The 18,621-nt window shown below is 38.6% G+C and overlaps 1 protein-coding gene across 1 annotated transcript in view; it reads left to right on the top strand.

Annotated features, from left to right (window-relative positions):
• Positions 1-18,621, top strand: part of Klhl32 (kelch like family member 32) — a 188,347-nt gene that overhangs the window by 61,604 nt on the left and 108,122 nt on the right. The window contains exon 4 of the mRNA XM_090338397.1: positions 15,058-15,165. Coding sequence (XP_090194523.1) covers positions 15,058-15,165 — 108 coding nt within the window. The remainder of the gene's footprint in view (positions 1-15,057; positions 15,166-18,621) is intronic.

Below are 18,621 nucleotides of genomic sequence, written 5' to 3'. Positions count from 1 at the left end.
TTGTTGTTTATTTTGTTCCTCTTGCTCCCCTCACCTGAACACATTCTGCAATACATTTCACATGAGTTGCCACATTTGGACCTACAATAAAGCCCTTCATTGAATAGGCAAACTCTGGTATATCCATACCATGGAATATTATGCAATAATGAAAGAAATGTGCTATCAAGCCATGAAAAGACATGGGCAACATTTGAATACATAGCATTAAGTGAAAGAAGCCAGGCTGAAAAGATCCCATTCTGAATGATTCCAACTAAATGGCATTCTGAAAATTAAAGACTATGATGATAGTAAAAAGACCAGTGGTTTTCAGGAACTTAGAGATGAGAGGGATGAATAAAAAGTAATAGAAAAGTGGTTAGGACAGTGAAAGTGTTCCATATTCCACTGCAGTGGTAGATACAATTCATCACATATTTGTAAAAACTCCAATATAAACTGTGGATTTTATTTGACAATGATGTGTGAGGGTTGGTTTATGAAGTGCTAGAGCATGTGGATGGTACACGGAGCTGTGCTTAAAGAGGGAGCAGCACTATGTGGAATTTCCTCTCTACTTTCTACTCAGTTCTTTGGTAAACCTAAAACTGATCTCAAATATAACATTTATCAGTGAAGGTTTTTAATGAAAGAAAAATATTGCAGTTGGCTTATAACTTTCTAATAACTGTTTTAGTGTTTTCACGGGAAATGACCTTATCATGATGGATGTTTTGTTAAACATTTAATGAACAGTTAGGATGCGAAAATGGAATATATCCCTTTGAGTAGCTGACAGCTTTAATATGTTCCAAAGTGGAATTATCCTAAGAATAACCACAGGTGGGTATTTTTAATGTATTTTTTGACAGTCATGGGGCTTGAACTCTGGGCCTGGGCACTGTCTCTGAGCTCTTCAGCTCAAGGCTAGCACTTGAGCCACAGTGCCACTTCTGGTTTGATGATGATTAATTGGAGATAAGAGTCTCATGGACTTTTGTGCCCAGGATGTCTTTGAACTGTGATCCTCAGATCTCAGTCTCCTGAGTAGCTAGGATTACAGGCTTGAGCCACCAGGGCCCACCTTCAGAGGTGGGCATTTTAAATGCAAATCTGTGCTCTAAAAATGATCTGACTGGCTTGTCCCTTAGCATGGCCATTTATCCACATGGCACTATGGGAAGCTGCATGTACAGGATATTGTACTGATGCTGTTGCAATACATAAAAAATAAAAATGGAACCATATTAGTCTGGATTTGTCAAAGAACCAGAATCAATAGGTGACTAGACAATTATATAGAAAATAGATAGATAGATAGATAGATAGATAGATAGATAGATAGATAGATAGATAGACTGTAAGGGATTGGCTTAGGTGATTATAGAAGCTGAAAAATCTTGGATATACCTGGACAAGTTGGAGACCTAGGAGAACTGGTGGCAAGCTCTAGAGCAATTTTGAAGGCCTGGGAATTCATAAGGACAATGGTAAAAGTTTCAACACACATCTGAGTGTAAATGTAGAAAAGATCAATATCCCAGTTTAAGACAGAAAAAATTTGTTAGTATTCCACTTTTTATTCTACTCAGATCTTCAACCTATTAAATGAGGTACACCCACATAGGGAAAGAAATTTAGTCAGTCTGCCAATCCCAATGTGAGTCTCATGCAAAACCACTTCCACAAGTAAACCCAGAAATAATGGTCTCTGTGGTTATTTCTGAGTAGACATAGAATTTATCCTTTATTTTCCCTTTTTCCATGTGTGTGTGTGTATGTATCATGAGGGAAGAATGAACTACAAAAGTGCTTTTCTGAAGAAGCACATTTTCTAATTTGCTACTCTGTATTATCTTTTCATTTTAATGTTGAAAAACAAATATATGTCTTGAACCCTTGCTATGTGAGAAGGCAAGTCACATTTATTTTCAGATCTAAAGGAAGAGCTTAAAAGAATAAAAAGTACACTCCCATATATTCCTTACTGTGTTTTCATTTCCCCAGAGCAAGATAGTCATTCATTTCCCCAAGCATTTTCAGTAGCATACTAGAAGCTTGTAGGAATAAAGTCAGCATCACTTACTGGAGATTGTCCAGCAAGGAAATGAACATGTTGGTGGATGTGTAGAAGTATTTCCAGGGCCATCAAATGTAATATCTGGTGTTCTCAGTAGTCAGCTCATAAGAACATTCTACTGGGCCGGGAGTTTGGCCTAGTGGTAGAGTGCTTGCCTAGCATGCACGGAGACCTGGGTTCAATTCCTCGGTACCACATACATAGAAAAATGCCAGAAGTGGTGCTGAGGCCCAAGTGGTAGAGCTTTAGCCTTGAGAAAGTCCAATGACAGTGCTCAGGCCCTGTGCTTAAGCACAGGACTGGAAAAAAAAAAGAACATTCTACTCATAGTTGTCAATTCCCAGTGGAGTGCCATTTTCATAGGTAGGTTTTGGGAGAAGAGAAAGCAGAGGGCCATCGTGTAGCTTCCATATACGACATGATTTCCTTCCCAAGACATTTACCACTTGACTAGACAAGTCCACCTGAAATTTCATTAGGTTAGTATTGAAGGTAGTCTAAGAAGTTTACTGGGCTAATTATTTTTTAAAGAATAGAGACATGCTTTCCTTTGGATGCTGCAAGACAGGATTGCTGAAGATAATAGGAATTTTATCTACATAGTGTAGGCACGATCAGTTTCAAGAGACTTTGTGAAAAATCACCTAATAAAAGCAGTGAAAGATGCCCTAGTGGTAGAATGATATGTTTCCTAGTAATGATGGCAGTTATTAATGACTCAGCACAAAGTCTTTGTGTGGTGTAAGCAAATCTCAGAACTCTAATAAAAAGTAGTTCGTGTCTTCTTTTTGTAATAAATAAAGCAATCAACAATTTAAAAGTGCAGCGAAAACTCAAGTTGTAAAAGCATTGACTTTCCTTGCTATAGCCTTTGAAATTATATAAATTTATCTAACACTCCAGTTCTCTCAAGATATGCAAAATAGATTTGTTCAGAGCCATCTTTTATCCCAAATTATGCATGTCAGTATAAATCAATCCCCTAGTGATATAAATGTTAAAATTACTTGAAACTTGTTCATGGCGAAGTTATTGATTGTGCAAATAGGCCAGAAAATGAGCCTATTTCTTCCTACGGAAGTAGTCATTGCTATTCAGCCTACAAACCCAAAATACAAAAGGGAAGTTAGCATTTATTAAGAATTTTTTGCTTGCTTTATAGCTTTGTTACAATGTGAACTCATCATTTTACTTTGTTTTATCCTCCAATACCTCTTGGTGGTTCCACACCCTCCTAAATATTTCATTACATGAAGCTGTGCAGAACCCAGAAAATATTCTGCTTAAGGGCGCCATGAGTTATTAAGCATTCTGAATAGTGTCCATTCCCCCAAAGCTGATATTGTCCTAATCTCTGCAGCCTGAGATTAAGTTAAAGAGTTTGGCATAGAAAGATTATCCTGGATTCATAGAGTTGGCCCAGTATAATCACAGGGGCCTTAAAGCAGGAAGGAAGGAGTTAGAGGAGACACACTCATTTGAGTTACATGATTGCTGGCTTTGAAGGAAAATGGTATGGAGTAAACGGCCTCTAGAAGCAAAAACAAAATGAGAAAAGATTTCTCTTAGAGTTGCTAAAAGGAAGACAACTTCTTGACATCTTGAGTTTAATCCAGTAAAAACCATTCTCAACCCTGACCCCCAGAACTGTAAGATAATACAGGTGGTGTTGTTTTAAGCCACTAAAATTAGCTTTATCATAGCAGCAAGAAAACTGTTGCAGGCATAGTAACAGTCATTAGCTGATGTGAACTTTTCTCTGCAATCATCTGTGAATTTTCATATGTAGTTTCCTTATTACCTATATATACTTGGCCTGATAGACACCACTTGAAAATGTAAGAAAATGGCAACCAATCTTAAGTCTCAGCTATGAAAAGCTAATAGGCTATAGAAAGGACTATTTGAAATAAAGGGTTCCCTTTATTTCAAAACAGAATATCAGAAAATAGAACCTATTTGGGGTATAAAATCTTTTATTTTTGTTGTTGTTTTGTTCTTTTTCTGTCCCTTCCTCAGTACCATAAAACAGATATTTCAGTTTTGCCTTCTTAGTTGGTATGCTGTCACAATGACCAAGGCTAGAATCCATATAGAAGTTCAGTATTTAGGTACTACTGTTATAACTAACAAAAAACTCAAGATAAAAAGCCAACATTTGGAATCCAGATACTGGTGGCCCACAGCTATAATCCTAAGGAAGCTGAGATTGGAAGGGTGTGGTTGGAAGCTGCCCTGGCAGGAAAGTTTGTGAGCATCTTATCTCTATTTAACCACCAAAAAGCCCTTAGTGAAGTTATGACTTAAGTAATAGAGTACTAGCCTTGAGCAAAAGAGTTCAGGGACAGCAATTTGAGTTCAAGCCCCAGGACTGGCACAAAGCCAACATTGGGTTTTCAGAAAACTTTTGAAGACACAGATCTGATCAGCAAAGATTTTACCCTATAAAATATTTTGGCCATACTTATTCAGTAGAGACAAGATCCTTGATAATTTAGATAACAGTGATAAACATAAAACAGACCAGGGTTATCTCCTGTTTCAACGTTAACAAGCAAAAGTGATCTTCATTAGAGCATTTCATTAGAGATTTTTCTGTATAATATTGGCTAGAGGGTGAGAAACAGAAATAGTAGAAGGGCCCAGAGATAGTAGAAGGCCATCTTTGTCTTGATCCTATATATATAGATACAATTTAGTTGCTACTGAGACAAAGTTAAAATCCAGAGTGAATGCTGCATTCAGTTCCCAGCGTAGAACTTCTTAGATTCATAGTGGAGAAGAATTTGGGGCATTATCCTATAAAAAGAAGGGGGAAGGGCCAATCAGGGAGAATGATGGAGAGGGTGAGCTTGAGGAAGACTGGATACTTAGACAGAAATGTAAAATAATTATTTTTAAGAATCCACAAAAATGTATAGTTCTCAGAAGCTGTAGAAGTTGACAAACACTACCCAGGATTGAATATATGCTGAATTTCTTACCAAAATTATAACAGACTGATGTTACAGAGTAGAATCTGGCACTGAGCAACTTGTATTTGATGATTAATCAGTTAGTATCTGTCGGGAAGAGGCCTCGAGACATAGCTTTTAAATTTAGCCAAAAAAAAAAATTAGCACAATTAATGATGGCCTTGACATTCAGCAAAGCCAAATTAAGCATTCAATCTGACATTTTATAGATAGCCAGTTACAGAGGCTCACACTTGGTGGACCTTCGATAAGCATTAATTGCTTGGCTGACAATAAACAGCTATACATCTGTTGTTTTCGAAGCTGCACATGGTGGAATAGGTAGGAGGCTGATTTTACTGTGCTCTGGGATGGAGCCTGATGAGCAACAAGAAGTGTGTGGGGATTTTGCAACAATGGCTTCACAATTTCCCTTTAAAACTGAGCACATTGACTAAAGATATAATTCGTTTTGTAATTCAAGGGGAGTTAGCATTCAATAGTGATTGTGGTCAAAAGTTTCTTTCTTTATAGAACCAGAGAGCCACCATCCCATTCCCATCTTTCAGTTATTTGACTTGGAGAAAACATTAACACTTCTGAATAAGATGACTGTTATTTTTATTATTGTACTCAGGGTTCACTGGACTCATTATACTGAATAGAGATGGTGAACTCATATTCATTTTATTCATTTATTTGAGCTGATTTATTTCTACTGAATATAAATGCTATGAAACTAGAAAAGTATAAAGTAATTGTAATAGCTAACATTTTTATCATGCACACTATGCTTTCAAATGTGTATAGAAATATTAGTTTTAATTTTTTCTTTCATCTCCTTTTAGTGCTGTTAAATTGATAACTTTTATGCAGTTTTATTTAAAAATAGAAATGTCACGCATGTATCACGTAAAATATATGATCTCATATATCCAGCTAACAGCTTCATCTGAAAGAAGATATTCAAAGAATAATAAAGCTGATGACCATGTAAACCTTCATAATTTGGTATTGAGTGAAAGCAGATGTCTTATAAAAGAGAAACAAGACAGTTGATTAAGTGAGTTTGATGAATAATTATTGGTATCTGTAGATATATTCTGTTTATCATCTCTGTACAAAATTGACTCAGAATGAGCTGTCCATGCGGTGGGTTGATTCAGCTGCCTGTTGAATCAATTGCTTTTAATTAGCTCACCTGATGTTGATCAGATTCTGGTTTTGCAAGCCTGGATTCCTAAGGGACTAAATTATCAATATTCTTCTTATTTAGAGAGATATGACTCTAAATAAGGAGAGATTTTCATATCAAATCATTCCTATCAACTTGTGATCACAATATATCTATTAAATGCTCTCAGATCCTGCTATAATCTGTGGAAGTTGGTCTAGTTCATAGAAAAAAAATCCAGTAATAGGCAACAATGTCTATGCAATGAGTACTGACCCTTTTTAGGCCAACTGTAGTCGGAAAAGTAGAGGAGATATCTGTAATTTTACAGTCTGATGTCTGTGTTTGGTTTTTTTTCACTTGAATGCCTTCTAGTTTCCACGTTTATCCAACTGTTCCTAAGAAGGAGAAACAATGGAAAGCTCTAAGGCCCTGAGGAAGAATGGCAAAGTATTTGGGTTCAAGCCTGACTCTCACCCGTTTTATCAACTTGACCATTTGCTAAACTTCATAGGTTCTGTTTCTTCGTGTTTAAATGTGATAATAATGGTACCTATTTCACAGAATTGTGAAAAAAACTTTAATTCAAGTATGAGTCTCTCTGAGGGCACAGCATGGCACATGGTAAAGGCTAGGTAAATAGTACTTGCTACTTTCATTAATATCAAAACACAGTTACAGGAAGGCCCTAGGAGACGTAATTATTTTTCCTGATTATTGAGCATTTTTCCCAAATGAATATGAAGATCTAGGAAAATGATATATGTATCATGTGTGTATACCTATATATGTATGTATATATATATATATCAATTATCCCAAGAGAGACTTTTATAGAATAAAATTTTTTACCTACTTTTCCAAAAGTAGTTTAATTTTCTTACATTTTTTGTGCTGTGTGTGTGTGTGTGTGTGTGTGTGTGTGTGTAATTTAGTACTGGGGCTTGAACTCAGGATCAAACTCTCTCCAGATTTTCTTGCTCATGCCTGGTTTTCTATCCCTGGAGCCATGCCTCCAGTACCAAATTTTGCTAGCTCATTGGAAATGAAGTCCTCACGTGACTTTAAACAGTCAGGTCTCAGCCTCCTGGGTGCTGAGATTACAGGCTTGTGTATTATTCTTAAAGTCTTTTTTCTCTCTCATTTTATAAGATGGAGAGAGTTTGGCCTACATGGACAAAGCATCTAGAATGAGTGCAGAAAGGTGAATTTAAATATTTAGGAAGACCCACGCTTTCAGCATATTGATTGTGCTGGCCTGTTCTGCCTTAGATTAGGGAGGTTTTGATGAAATGGTTGCTTAGCAACTAATGCGGTGAGATGGAAGTCTGTTAGTGGGGGCTCCTGCACTCATCTGTGTATAAAGCCCAGTAAGGAGAAAGTGACTCCATTATGTGTTGCCGGGCTCAAAGCTGTCAAAGCAAAGTGTAGAAGAAAATGGAAGATTGAAAAGGGTTTCCACAGATAGACTGGCATCTATGCACCAAGTCCTAGACACCTCTTTTATGTTAGAATGTTCAAGGAAAAGATACTGGAAGAGCACATTAAAAATAAGCGAGGAAAACATTGGTGAAATTTTTGAATGATCATCAACTCACACTAAATGTTTGCTCTGGGTTTTTTGTTGTTCCTGTTTGCTTTTTTTTTTTTTTTAATTTGTTTGCTTGTCTTTTAGAGTCTTACTAGACTACAGGATTTCTAGCATGGACTTTAAGTACTGCTTTGTGACTCAGAACTTGGAGCAGAGACTTTGAGTTTCAGATCCATGAAAGTCTGTAAAGAAGAAAAGAGATTGAAGATATTAACCTAGGATAAATGGAGATTAGGACTCAGTATTCTGAAGGTGTTTTTACTAATACTTCTCCAACAAGAGACAGCCTTGCTGCAAAATTCAGGGTGTCTCACCATCACGCAGCTTCACACAAAGTTGTGTGAGGTCTGCCTGGGGCTCTCATTTCTTCTAGTTAGCTGTGGTATGGGATCCACCATTCTGCATTCCTAGCACAGTCTTTAGTGATCAGTGCAGCTGGTCCAGGAACCACATCTGAAGGAGCCAAGGTCCGGTGATCTCTAGTAGTTAAAATCCTCAAATTAGCCATTCATTTTGTGATTCTTAATATGCCCAGGGCAGCTCAATGAGCCATGTTTATAGGTTCTCTTGTGACATTTTCATGAGTACAGAACCCCTGCTCAGATTCCTCAGTTGCTCTACTATTCTTTTTTTCCCCAGTTTTCTTTTCCTGATGTTTCTGTTTCCTTAGAAATGTTCTTTCCTTGTTCCTGCCCTGCTTGCTTCATGCAGACTCCCAATCACTCTACTTAATCACTCCACACAAACCACCATTCTTTCTTAGCAAGCTTCCAAAATGCAGTAAATCGAGGCTCCATCTCAGTCGGGACACACTTGGAACTCTTTCAAAAGCAGGATTATAATATTGACTTCCGTATGAGACTAAAATTTCTCTGAATAGGAAATTTTTTTTCATTCAGAAATAGTCTGTCAAATATATTCAATCAAGAAGAGTAAGTGGACCATCCCTAGATATCTGAAAAAGGAGACTTTATAACAGGTAAAATAATGAACAGTAATGTATTGGGTGCCCCTGCAAAACTAAAGGACCATGGAGCATAAGGTGACAGGAACACAACGGCTGTTTTGCCCTCCAGAATAGGTGAGAACCCATGTGAACAAATACATGTATGTGTACGTGTGTGTGTGTGTGTGTGTGTGTGTGTGTGTGTGTGTGCGTACGTGTGCGTGCGCAGTTGTGTACTGGGGATCAAACCCAGACCTTTGTTTACGTTAGACAAGCTGTCTGCAACTAACCTACATTTCCAGTCAGAGAAAAACACCCTATGAGGATCACCTGACTTCGTTGTGGGCATCAGATTTGGGCTCCTCATTTACCTTCATTCTAGCTAGTGAAAACCAACTTGACTTGTAACCTTTTACCATTTTGTCTCTCAGAAGACCCAGGTAGTTAACTCATGGCTTCTTCCTAGAGGAGAACTTGAAAAAGACAGGAAAATCTATAAAGGTGCTCATTATTACAATGCATTAAGAATACCACTAAGCCATGAGCAAAGCTGTGAAACTCAGTCCTTTGAATAAACAATCTTCATACTTGGAGATGTTAGAAATGCCAATATTCAGGCATACTTTTTAACATTGATGTTGATTTTTTCTTTAGGTAGCTAATGTGAACGAGAGTTGATATTTAGTGATGTTAGTTTTATGTTTGTAGTAATACCATTTTACTATTTTAGTTTGTTTTGTCGTATTTTATTCCCTGAGAGTAAGACTATCCTCTTGGAGGGGGGAAAATGATATAATAATATATAGCAGAAAAAAATAACACTCTCCAAGCCAAATATTGTTACCTTTTGAGGCTATTAAGCTCTCTGCATGGTTTGGATTACTTTTATTTGTGAGATAAGAGAGGTAAATAGTCCATGTCAATTGAAGTGAGGACCCATTTGTCCTTGATAAATAGGAAAGGGCTTATTTCAATTGGCTGAGCGGTCTCATTATCTGAGATTTATTACCCATTATAAATGTGAGCCGTAACAAAAATACAAGTAACAATCACCATTACCATTAAACCAAACAAAATGTAATCTCTGTTGATTCAGAATTCTATTCAAATTTCCTTAACAATTTCTAGCAACTGTAAATATCACTGATTATAGAACATTGGGCATGTAGAAAACACAAAGACCCAGACTAAATCTGCTGTATTCATTCAAGTTGCTCTTTTCAATGACTTCCTTAAATGAGTCCATTAATATGTGTGTGTGAGTGTGTGTGTGTGTGTGAGAGAGAGAGAGAGAGAAACAGAGAGAGACAGAGAGAGAGAGAGAGAGAGAGAGAGAGGAAGAGAGAAAGAGAGAGAGAGAGAGAGAGAGAGAGGAAGAGAGAAAGAGAGAGAGAGAGAGAGAGAGAGAGAGAGAGAGAGAGAGAGAGAGAGAGAGAGAGAGAGACAGAGACAGAGAGAGAGAGAGAGAGAGAGAGAGAGAGAGAGAGTTTGTGCATGTGCACATGCATGCATGGGACCATGTGCCAGTACTGAGGCTTGAACTCAGGGTCTGGGTGATGTCCTTTAGCATTTTCTCTGAAATCTGGCATTCTATCACTTGAACAACAGCTTCACTTCTGGTTTATTGGTGGTTAATCGAGATAAGAATTTCAACAGCCTTTCTGCTCCATCTCCCTTGTTGCTTGTGCCTTCTGAATAACTAAGAAGGTTACCAGGACCTGATTGAAGTCTGTTAGCTTTCATTGAACTTTCTAAATAGGACAAGTTAAGGATTGAATTTATCCCTAAAATAATTCAGTTCTTTTACCTTTAAGCTTATTTGGATTCCTAAAAAGATGGGCATTCACAGTACATCTTGCCCATATACACTGCTTACACCAAAATTACATAGTTTACTGAAGAAAAGGATCATATTTCAGCAACTTTGAGTACTCAAAAATGTCTATCAGGGGATGGGATTGTAGCTTAGTGGTAGAATACTTGCCTAGCATGCATGACACTCTAGGTTCAATTCCTCAGCACCTCATGAACAGAAAAGGGCAGAAGTGACAAGCTGTGGCTCATATGGCAGAGTACTAACCCTTAGAAAGCTCAAGGACAGTGCCATGAGTTCAAGCCCCAGGATTGGCAAAAAAAAAAGTCTATCATCTGCTCTTTTGCTTCCCATGGAGATGGATTAGAATCTCAATCTTTCAAAAAGTTTTCTGGCTGCATGTAGTAACTCTGAGTGTGGTGCTCATCTGTGACTGCTTAAGTAGACTTCATTCATGACCTGTGATTCTAGACCTTAATTTGTGTCATTTCTATGTGTTATAAATCCACACCTCCCCCTGTCTGTGGTAGTCCCTCAAAGTGAACTGTATTCTCACAAATGGGGTTTTCTTTTCTTTCCTTTTCTTGTCGTGATAATGTATAGAGGGGTTAGTTACATTTGTCAGGTGCTATGTACAATATTTCTTGAACCTTGATACCCCTTCTCATGTTTTTGTCCCCCTCTCCCTCCCCCTCCTCCTCCCAGTCATCTTGTTTTCCCCTTTTCTTCCCTATTCAAATAAACCAAAAAGTGTGTATACAGTATACCAGTATGCAAATTCAGATACAGTAACCTCATGAGGTTAACCATAAGTGGAAAAAAGAGATAAAAGAAATAACTTTACATAGTACATTAAAAACAGCAATCACAAAGATAAAACCTCTTGTTTCATTTCATTTACTCTCATTCTGTATGACCTTATGTACATGGAATTTGAGCTATTGCGAACCTCCTTTAAGAGAATCCTAAATGAGTACTAATTATTACAAATGAGGGAAACCATAGAGGCTATGCTCCTTTGGGACTGGCTTACTTCACTTAATATGATTTTTTTCCAAGTCTTTCCATTTCCTTACAAATGGAGTAATGTCATTCCCTCTGATGGCAGCATAGAATTCCATTGTGTTTAAATACCACATTTTCTTGATCCATTTGTCTACTGATGGGCATCTGAGTTGATTCCATATCTTAACTATGGTAAATAGTGCTGCAATGAACATTGTTTTCTAGTAGCTTTAGTATGGCCTTGTTTCTGGATGATTAGGTAAATGTCCAGGAGTGGGATTGCTGGGTCCTAGGAGAGCTCTATGTTTAGTCTTTTGAGGAATCGTCACACTGCTTTCCAGAGTGGTTGAACTAGTTTAGACTCCCACCAACAATGTAGTGGTGATCCCTCCTGGCCACATCCCCTCCAGCATCTGTTGTTATTAGATTTCTTGATCATGGCCATTCTAACTGGAGTTGTTTTGATTTGCATTTCTTTTATGGCCAGAGATGGTGAGCATTTCTTCATATGTCTATTAGCCATTCTTATTTCCTCTTCAGAGAAGTCTCTAAGTCTTTAGCCCTCCTTTTAATAGGATGGTTGTTTTTTGAGGATGTGTTTTTGAGATTCAATTTTTGGAGCTGTTGATATATTTTAGATATGAGGCCTTTGTCTATTGTATGACTAGTGAAAATCTTCTCCCACTCTGTGGGTTTTCTATTTATCTTGCTAGCTATGTCTTTTGCCATACAGTTTAATGCAGTCCCAACAAATGGGGTTTTCTATTCAAAAGATCTATGGTTCTGGCAGCACATTATCTGCCAAGAATAGGTTGTGATAACTGTAAATCCCAGTCTGGCCAAGGCTCTCCCAGAGACAAATCAGTATGAGCCAAGCAAGAATCTCTGTCATGCTTTTCTGTTTCTAAGCAGAACCTCATCCAAGACTATGGCAGAATGTTGTGGCTTCATAGAGAACATTGCCGTATGTTCCTGTTCCCCTCAATGTCTAGCTTTGAGCTCACACTTGTGTCTCAAATGTTTGGCTTATGAGAGATGCTCTTTCTCTTTAACAACAACAATTTTTATATTCTATTATCTAAAACATGTTTCCTTTCTCTGAGAGAGCAAATACTTTTAGAATATGACACAATAAGGTAGGACATCACTTGCAGGTAGTTTGGAATCATGTGTTTTGTTTATTCTCTCATCTTTGTTCATTCAATACATGTGATGCTGGGGTCTGTGCATACCCCAGTAAGTAGAAAAGCATGATGGTTGCATTTCTAGAGCCTGTAGTTTTATCTTTTTAGAAAATCCAATTTAATGTCTAACGCCATTGGGCTCAATGGTTCTTTTGCTACCAAACAAGGCCTTGTTCTCTGTGGGCTCTAGGGGCCCCCAGATAATTATTTCATCAGCCCAAGTGCATAGGCAGCTGGTGTTTCCTTGTGCCAAATGTCTGGCTCTTCTTTACTCTGGTGGTATCCTGTGAAACTTTTTCTAATCAAGATGCTTTGTAGCTGGGCCTGGTGGCTCACATCTGTAATCCTAGCTACTCAGGAGACTGAGATCTGAGGATCAACTTTCAAAGCCAGCCAGGGTACAAAAGGATCTGAGACTTTTATCTCCAGTTAACCTTTAGAAAATGGGAAGTGGGGCTTGGCTCAAGGGTAGGGTGGTAGCCTTGAGCTGAAGAGCTCCGGGACAGGGCCCATGCTGAGTTCAAGCCCCATGACCACCCCCCCCCACACACACACACACAAAAGTTGCTTTGTAAAACTTCTTACACCGATCTAGATTGAATTATTACTCTCTAATTTTTAAAAATATAATAGGCACTAAATTTATAACTTTAAATTTGTAAGACAATATGGTGTAACAACAGCGTGATAGAAAGTCTGAGTTTGTTCTATCTGGCGAATATAATGTAGCCCTTCTATTAATTACAGTAAAAATATGAAAAAAAGAAAGTCTGGGTTGTGGGGATGTGATCATTCTATCATGATGGAAGATTGTGACAGAGGACAAGTCCTTATGCTCAGTTCATCTATCTGATATATGTTTTTGTGGTTCCAGTAAGCTTACCTTGTTATGACTTGTCTCCTATAATTTTGGGGGCCTGAGCTGGTATAATGGGTACAGGGTATTAATATTTCAACTGTTATGAATAAAGTTGCCAGGATTGTGTTTGTGTAGATCTCTCTAGGACACTTCATTTCATTATTCCATTTCACTCCTTTGTACGTTACAACCCTCTTATCTGTGGGGAGTATGTTTTAAGACATCTAAAACATGCATAAAGCCACAGACTCCATTTTTCTTGTGTACACTTTTATTAAAGCATTATTTATTAATTAGGTCTAAGAAGACATCTATAACAACTAACAGCAAAACAGAACAATACTTTATTATGGAAGTAATATGGCTATTGTCTCTCTCCATTGTTCTTAGTCTAGTCACATGCTGTGAGAGTTTGACACAATACAAGATTAAATAGTCCAAGGGGGATGATACGGTCACTGTGATGTGGTGGTAAGCTGCTGCACTGCAGCACTGTGCTGCAGTGAGGTGATCTGGTGACTGGAACAACTTCCAAGTAACTAATGCACAGCATAGAAACACTGGACTAAAGAATTATTCATGTCTCAGATGATTCAGAGTGGAAGAGTGGGAGATTGCACACTACACTTAGAACAGCACACAATTTAAAAGTCATAAATAGTTTATATTTGGGAGAATTTCCCACTTAATACTATCAAATGGTAGGTGACTGTTTAAATAAAACTCCAGAAAGCAAAACAATAGGAAAAGGTACATTATGTTCACCCAGAAGTGGATTTGTTTGATCATAATGGCAAAGAACTTGGCTAAGTATTATGGATAATGTTTATAATATCAGCTACTCGAGAAGGGGAGATCAAAATTCAAAGCCAATTCAGAGGAAACAAGTTAGTGAGACTCCACCTTAACAACAACAACAACAAAAAGTTAAGTATGATTATTCACTCAATCATTCCAGCTACACATGACACCTGGTAGGAGAACTGCCATCCGAGGCTAGCCTGGAGATCAGGGTAAGAACCTTTCTGAAAAATAACTAAAGCAAAATAGGTCTGGCAATCAAGCCAAAGTTCTGAGTTCAAATCCCAGAACTGCCTAAGAAGAACAAAGAGAAGTGAAGAAGTCAGGAGATGTGAGTGAGACCAATAGCCAAGAGCATTCAGGATGGCTACGCATTCCTTGATAACAGTGAGACCCAAGCCAAAATGGAGAGAGAATGGGTTACCTGAACAAAGTAACTTTGAAGGAGACTCATTATGTGAGAAATATGTCCCATGAGCGCCTCCTTGTGAGTGCTGACATCTCAAAGTGAGTGGCAGTGCCTTGGGTCAGTGAGGCTCTGTGGATGCACGTCAGCAACGGAAGTCAATCTTTACAAGGAAGCTTTTCCTGTCCTGGTCTCTCTAGGTTGTTGGCCCTTGCCTTTGCCTTTTCCTAATCCAGCCTCTCTTGTTTCTTTCCCACCTCAGGCTATGTTCAGTCTTTGCATGGTGGAGAGTGGAGCTGATGAGGTGAACTTACATGGTGTGACCAGCCTTGGCTTAAAGCAGGCTCTGGAGTTTGCCTACACGGGACAGGTATGACACAAACAGAACCTGAGAGCCTTCACATTTTATCTGCACCTAACTAGAGGGCATTGTCCCAGAAAGATGAGATTCTTACCTTTTTGTTCTTGTTGTTCTTTTCTTTGTTTTGCAGTACTGGAGTTTGAACTCAGAGATGTATGCTTGCTAGGAAGGTTCTACCTCTTGAAGGATTCTACCTCAGATCTCTTTTGCTCTTGCTATCGCTGACAAAAGATTGCACTTTTCTTTTTGTATCAGTCTGGATAGGACCACAGTCTTCTTATTTATTCTTTGTGCTTTAGCTAGTATGGCAGGTGTATGCCACACTCCACTTTTTCTATTGAGATGATCCCAGATGGGCCTTGAACTAAAATCTTCCCAACCTTAGTCTCCCATGCTGGTAGAATTATACTGTGCATGAGCCAAAATACCCATTTCTTGTTACTCAGTTTTTGATATGCTGAAAGAGCCTTACACTTTGTCATTCTAACATGATCCAGTGAACATAGCATTGTCATCTTAACTGTATGCCTGCAGTTATAATTTTTAAACTACCTTAAGCAGGATAAGTTTGATTCCCATTATTGTCATTCAAATTCAGTCATTCAATCAAGAGGGAAATAGGCCTCAAGGTATATCTCAGTAAACGTGTTTGGCATACACAAGGCCCTGCATTTGGTGGTTGGCCCCACAAAGAATAAACAATTCAAAACACATTTAGATCCTCACACAGAACCATGTCCAAAATCTTAACACTCTGTCCTCTTTGCTTAGAGCCAAGGTCACAGACTATGGAATTTGAATGTGATCATGTGAGAGGCTAGTTCATACATCACTGATACTAGTATAGGATTTACAGAATGTTTAGACATCCATTGACATTAAAGAACTATTAAATAATTCAGTCCAGGAGCAGGACCAATGTTTCTCATCCTTTATATATTTTCATCCTTTAATTCCATTCTATCTGACTTGAATTTGGTAGCTACTATGCTAAAATAAGCTGTTCTTCTCTTGACAGGTAAACATATGTGAATGTATAATTACATGTCCTCAAAGGATTAGGAATTATAACAGGAACCCATCACACGTGGGTGGGTTCCCTCCACCCTGCACCAGCAGGCAGGATAGAATTTCACACAGAAGGTCAATTAGGACCTGGAACAATGTCTGAGAGTTTCCCTTTCTTTTGAATTTTCTTTACATGCATGCCAAAGTATGTCATCTTGCTCAATCCGTTCTATGAAGATAGGATGGCTTGACATATGTGTCAAACAATCGCTGAGACAACTCAGACAGTGAGAGTAAAAACAAGGGAGGGTATCCTCCATCAAGTAGAAGATGTAAGCGGAGACAAAGGGAGACTGATCACAAGGGCACAGTCAACCAAGTCAAATTTTATGTGTTACACAACAGTACTATGTACTGTTGACAAATATTTTCCTAGTGAAGTGAGTGAAGCAAGTATTTTATGTTCTTTTTTAAATTTATAGATATGAAGAAATATATCAATTCTATTTCTTGGATGTTTTGGGGGGTAGAACTTTAGGCCTCTGTGGCTTGCTCGGCTGGTACTCCATCACTTGAGATATGCCTGCAGCCTAATAGATCAGTCTTAACTTGTTTCATATATATATATATATTTCACTCAAAATTAATTACAGGTACAATAGCATTTGACTATTGCTAAGTTTGACAACTCATAGCTGGCACTCCACTATTGTGCAATGGGAACGAAATGGTAAACTTTATGTTTTGATAAAGCTATTCAAATCCTTTTTTCATCATTTTCTCCCCATCCCTCTTTTCTCTCTTTGTTCTTCCGCCCTTCCCTTCTTTTCCCTTCCCTTCCCTCCCTCCCTTCCTCTGTCTCTCTCTGTCTCTGTCTCTCTCTGTCTCTCTTTCCCTCTGTCTGTCTCTCTGTCTCTCTGTCTGTCTCTCTGTCTCTCTGTCTCTCTCTCTCTCTCTCTCTCTCTCTCTCTCTCTCTCTCTCTCTCTCTCTCTCTCTCTCTCTCTCTCTCTCTCTCTCTCTTTCTCCTTTTTTCTTTCCACCATACGGGGAATCCTGGCCTTGTGTTTGCTTGTACTTGCCTGTGTAAGCCATGCACCATCCTTTTTAATTCTGAGTTTATTCTTGGTTATAGTTCTACACTTTTGCCTAGGTAACCTCAGACTATAACCTTCCGATCTAAGCATTCACATAGCTGTGGCCACAAGCACAGGTAATATGATAAAGGATCTTGCTAACTTTTTGCACAGATTTGCCTTTTATCACAGTCCTCTGATCTCTGCCTTCTAAGTAGCTGCAATTGTAGACATGCCACAGATGACAGACATATGTTTTCTTAACCACCCAAGTGAGTTTATAATAAATCTAGTTTACTTTTGAGATGCTGTAGCTGATGACAAAACAACAATAAAGCATAAGCTGCTTTATTTTGCTATAGAGTTGAAATCAACCCTAAGCAAAGAATTTGGAATATAGAAGACGGAATGAAAGAATGATCCTTTGAGCTCTTCTTATTGATTTCTGTGGGATATTCACTAGTAGACAGTCTGTAGCTTTGCCATGTGTATAGATTTGGGAAAATGTAAGTGAACATTGAGTTTATTTACAGATGGATATTTCCACTGACAGTTGATTATATGTTTAATGTGTTGTAGTAAGCATAGTATAAAATATAAGTATTTTAGGTGTCTGAAATTGTGGCTGTCTTGAAGAGAAGTTGGAAGTAGAGAGTGGGAGTGATGAATGAATCGTGCTGAGTGCCACAATGTGTGTGTGTGCTCCTCCTACACACACCTCTGAAGTTCAGCTTTCTGCAAATTGTCACACAGAATTCATCCAGGAAATTATAAAGCAAAGTCAAAATTTCTCCCCCTCCCACCCTCGCCCCCAATGCTGATACATTCTCTGGAAATGCATGTGCTTTTCCTACCATGTAGCAAGCACGGGTTGCACGTGTACACACTGTCTTTGTGTAAACTACCCTGCTGGTAGCACTGACTGAGCAAAGCTCAGGATGCATTGCATCTGCCACGGGTGGATTTTGATAGTCACATACAGTTGTTGTGATTACCGAGGGACCAGATATGCAGCGCAGAGATGCTGGGCCACTTCTATTAGTGTAAAACTATCACTGGGGGGGGGGCAAATCTGCCTTAAGGAGCAGTGGGAGGAGGAGGAGGAGGAGGAGGAGGAGGAGGAGGAGGAGGAGGAGGAGGAGGGTAAAGGTACAAACTCTCCCCCCCCCTAGTGGGAGAACCAACTCATCTTAGACTCCCTCACTCTCCTCATATTTCAGTCCTGACAAGGAGTTCATTCCTTCAGACCAGTCTGGGCATTGTCTATTCTAAGTCCGAGCAGAAAATAGACATGAAGACAAATAATGGAGGAACTCTGATAGAGATGTTGTCCCATGATGAGGAAATCTCACTCCAGAACAAGCATTCAACATTTAGGGGGAA

The sequence above is a fragment of the Megascapheus bottae genome, chromosome 8 (genome assembly GCF_031878675.1).
Source record: "Megascapheus bottae isolate mThoBot1 chromosome 8, mThoBot2.hap1, whole genome shotgun sequence".
Lineage (NCBI taxonomy): Eukaryota > Metazoa > Chordata > Mammalia > Rodentia > Geomyidae > Megascapheus > Megascapheus bottae.
Note: the sequence above shows the minus strand (reverse complement) of the source record. Positions and strands in the feature narration are given on the sequence as shown.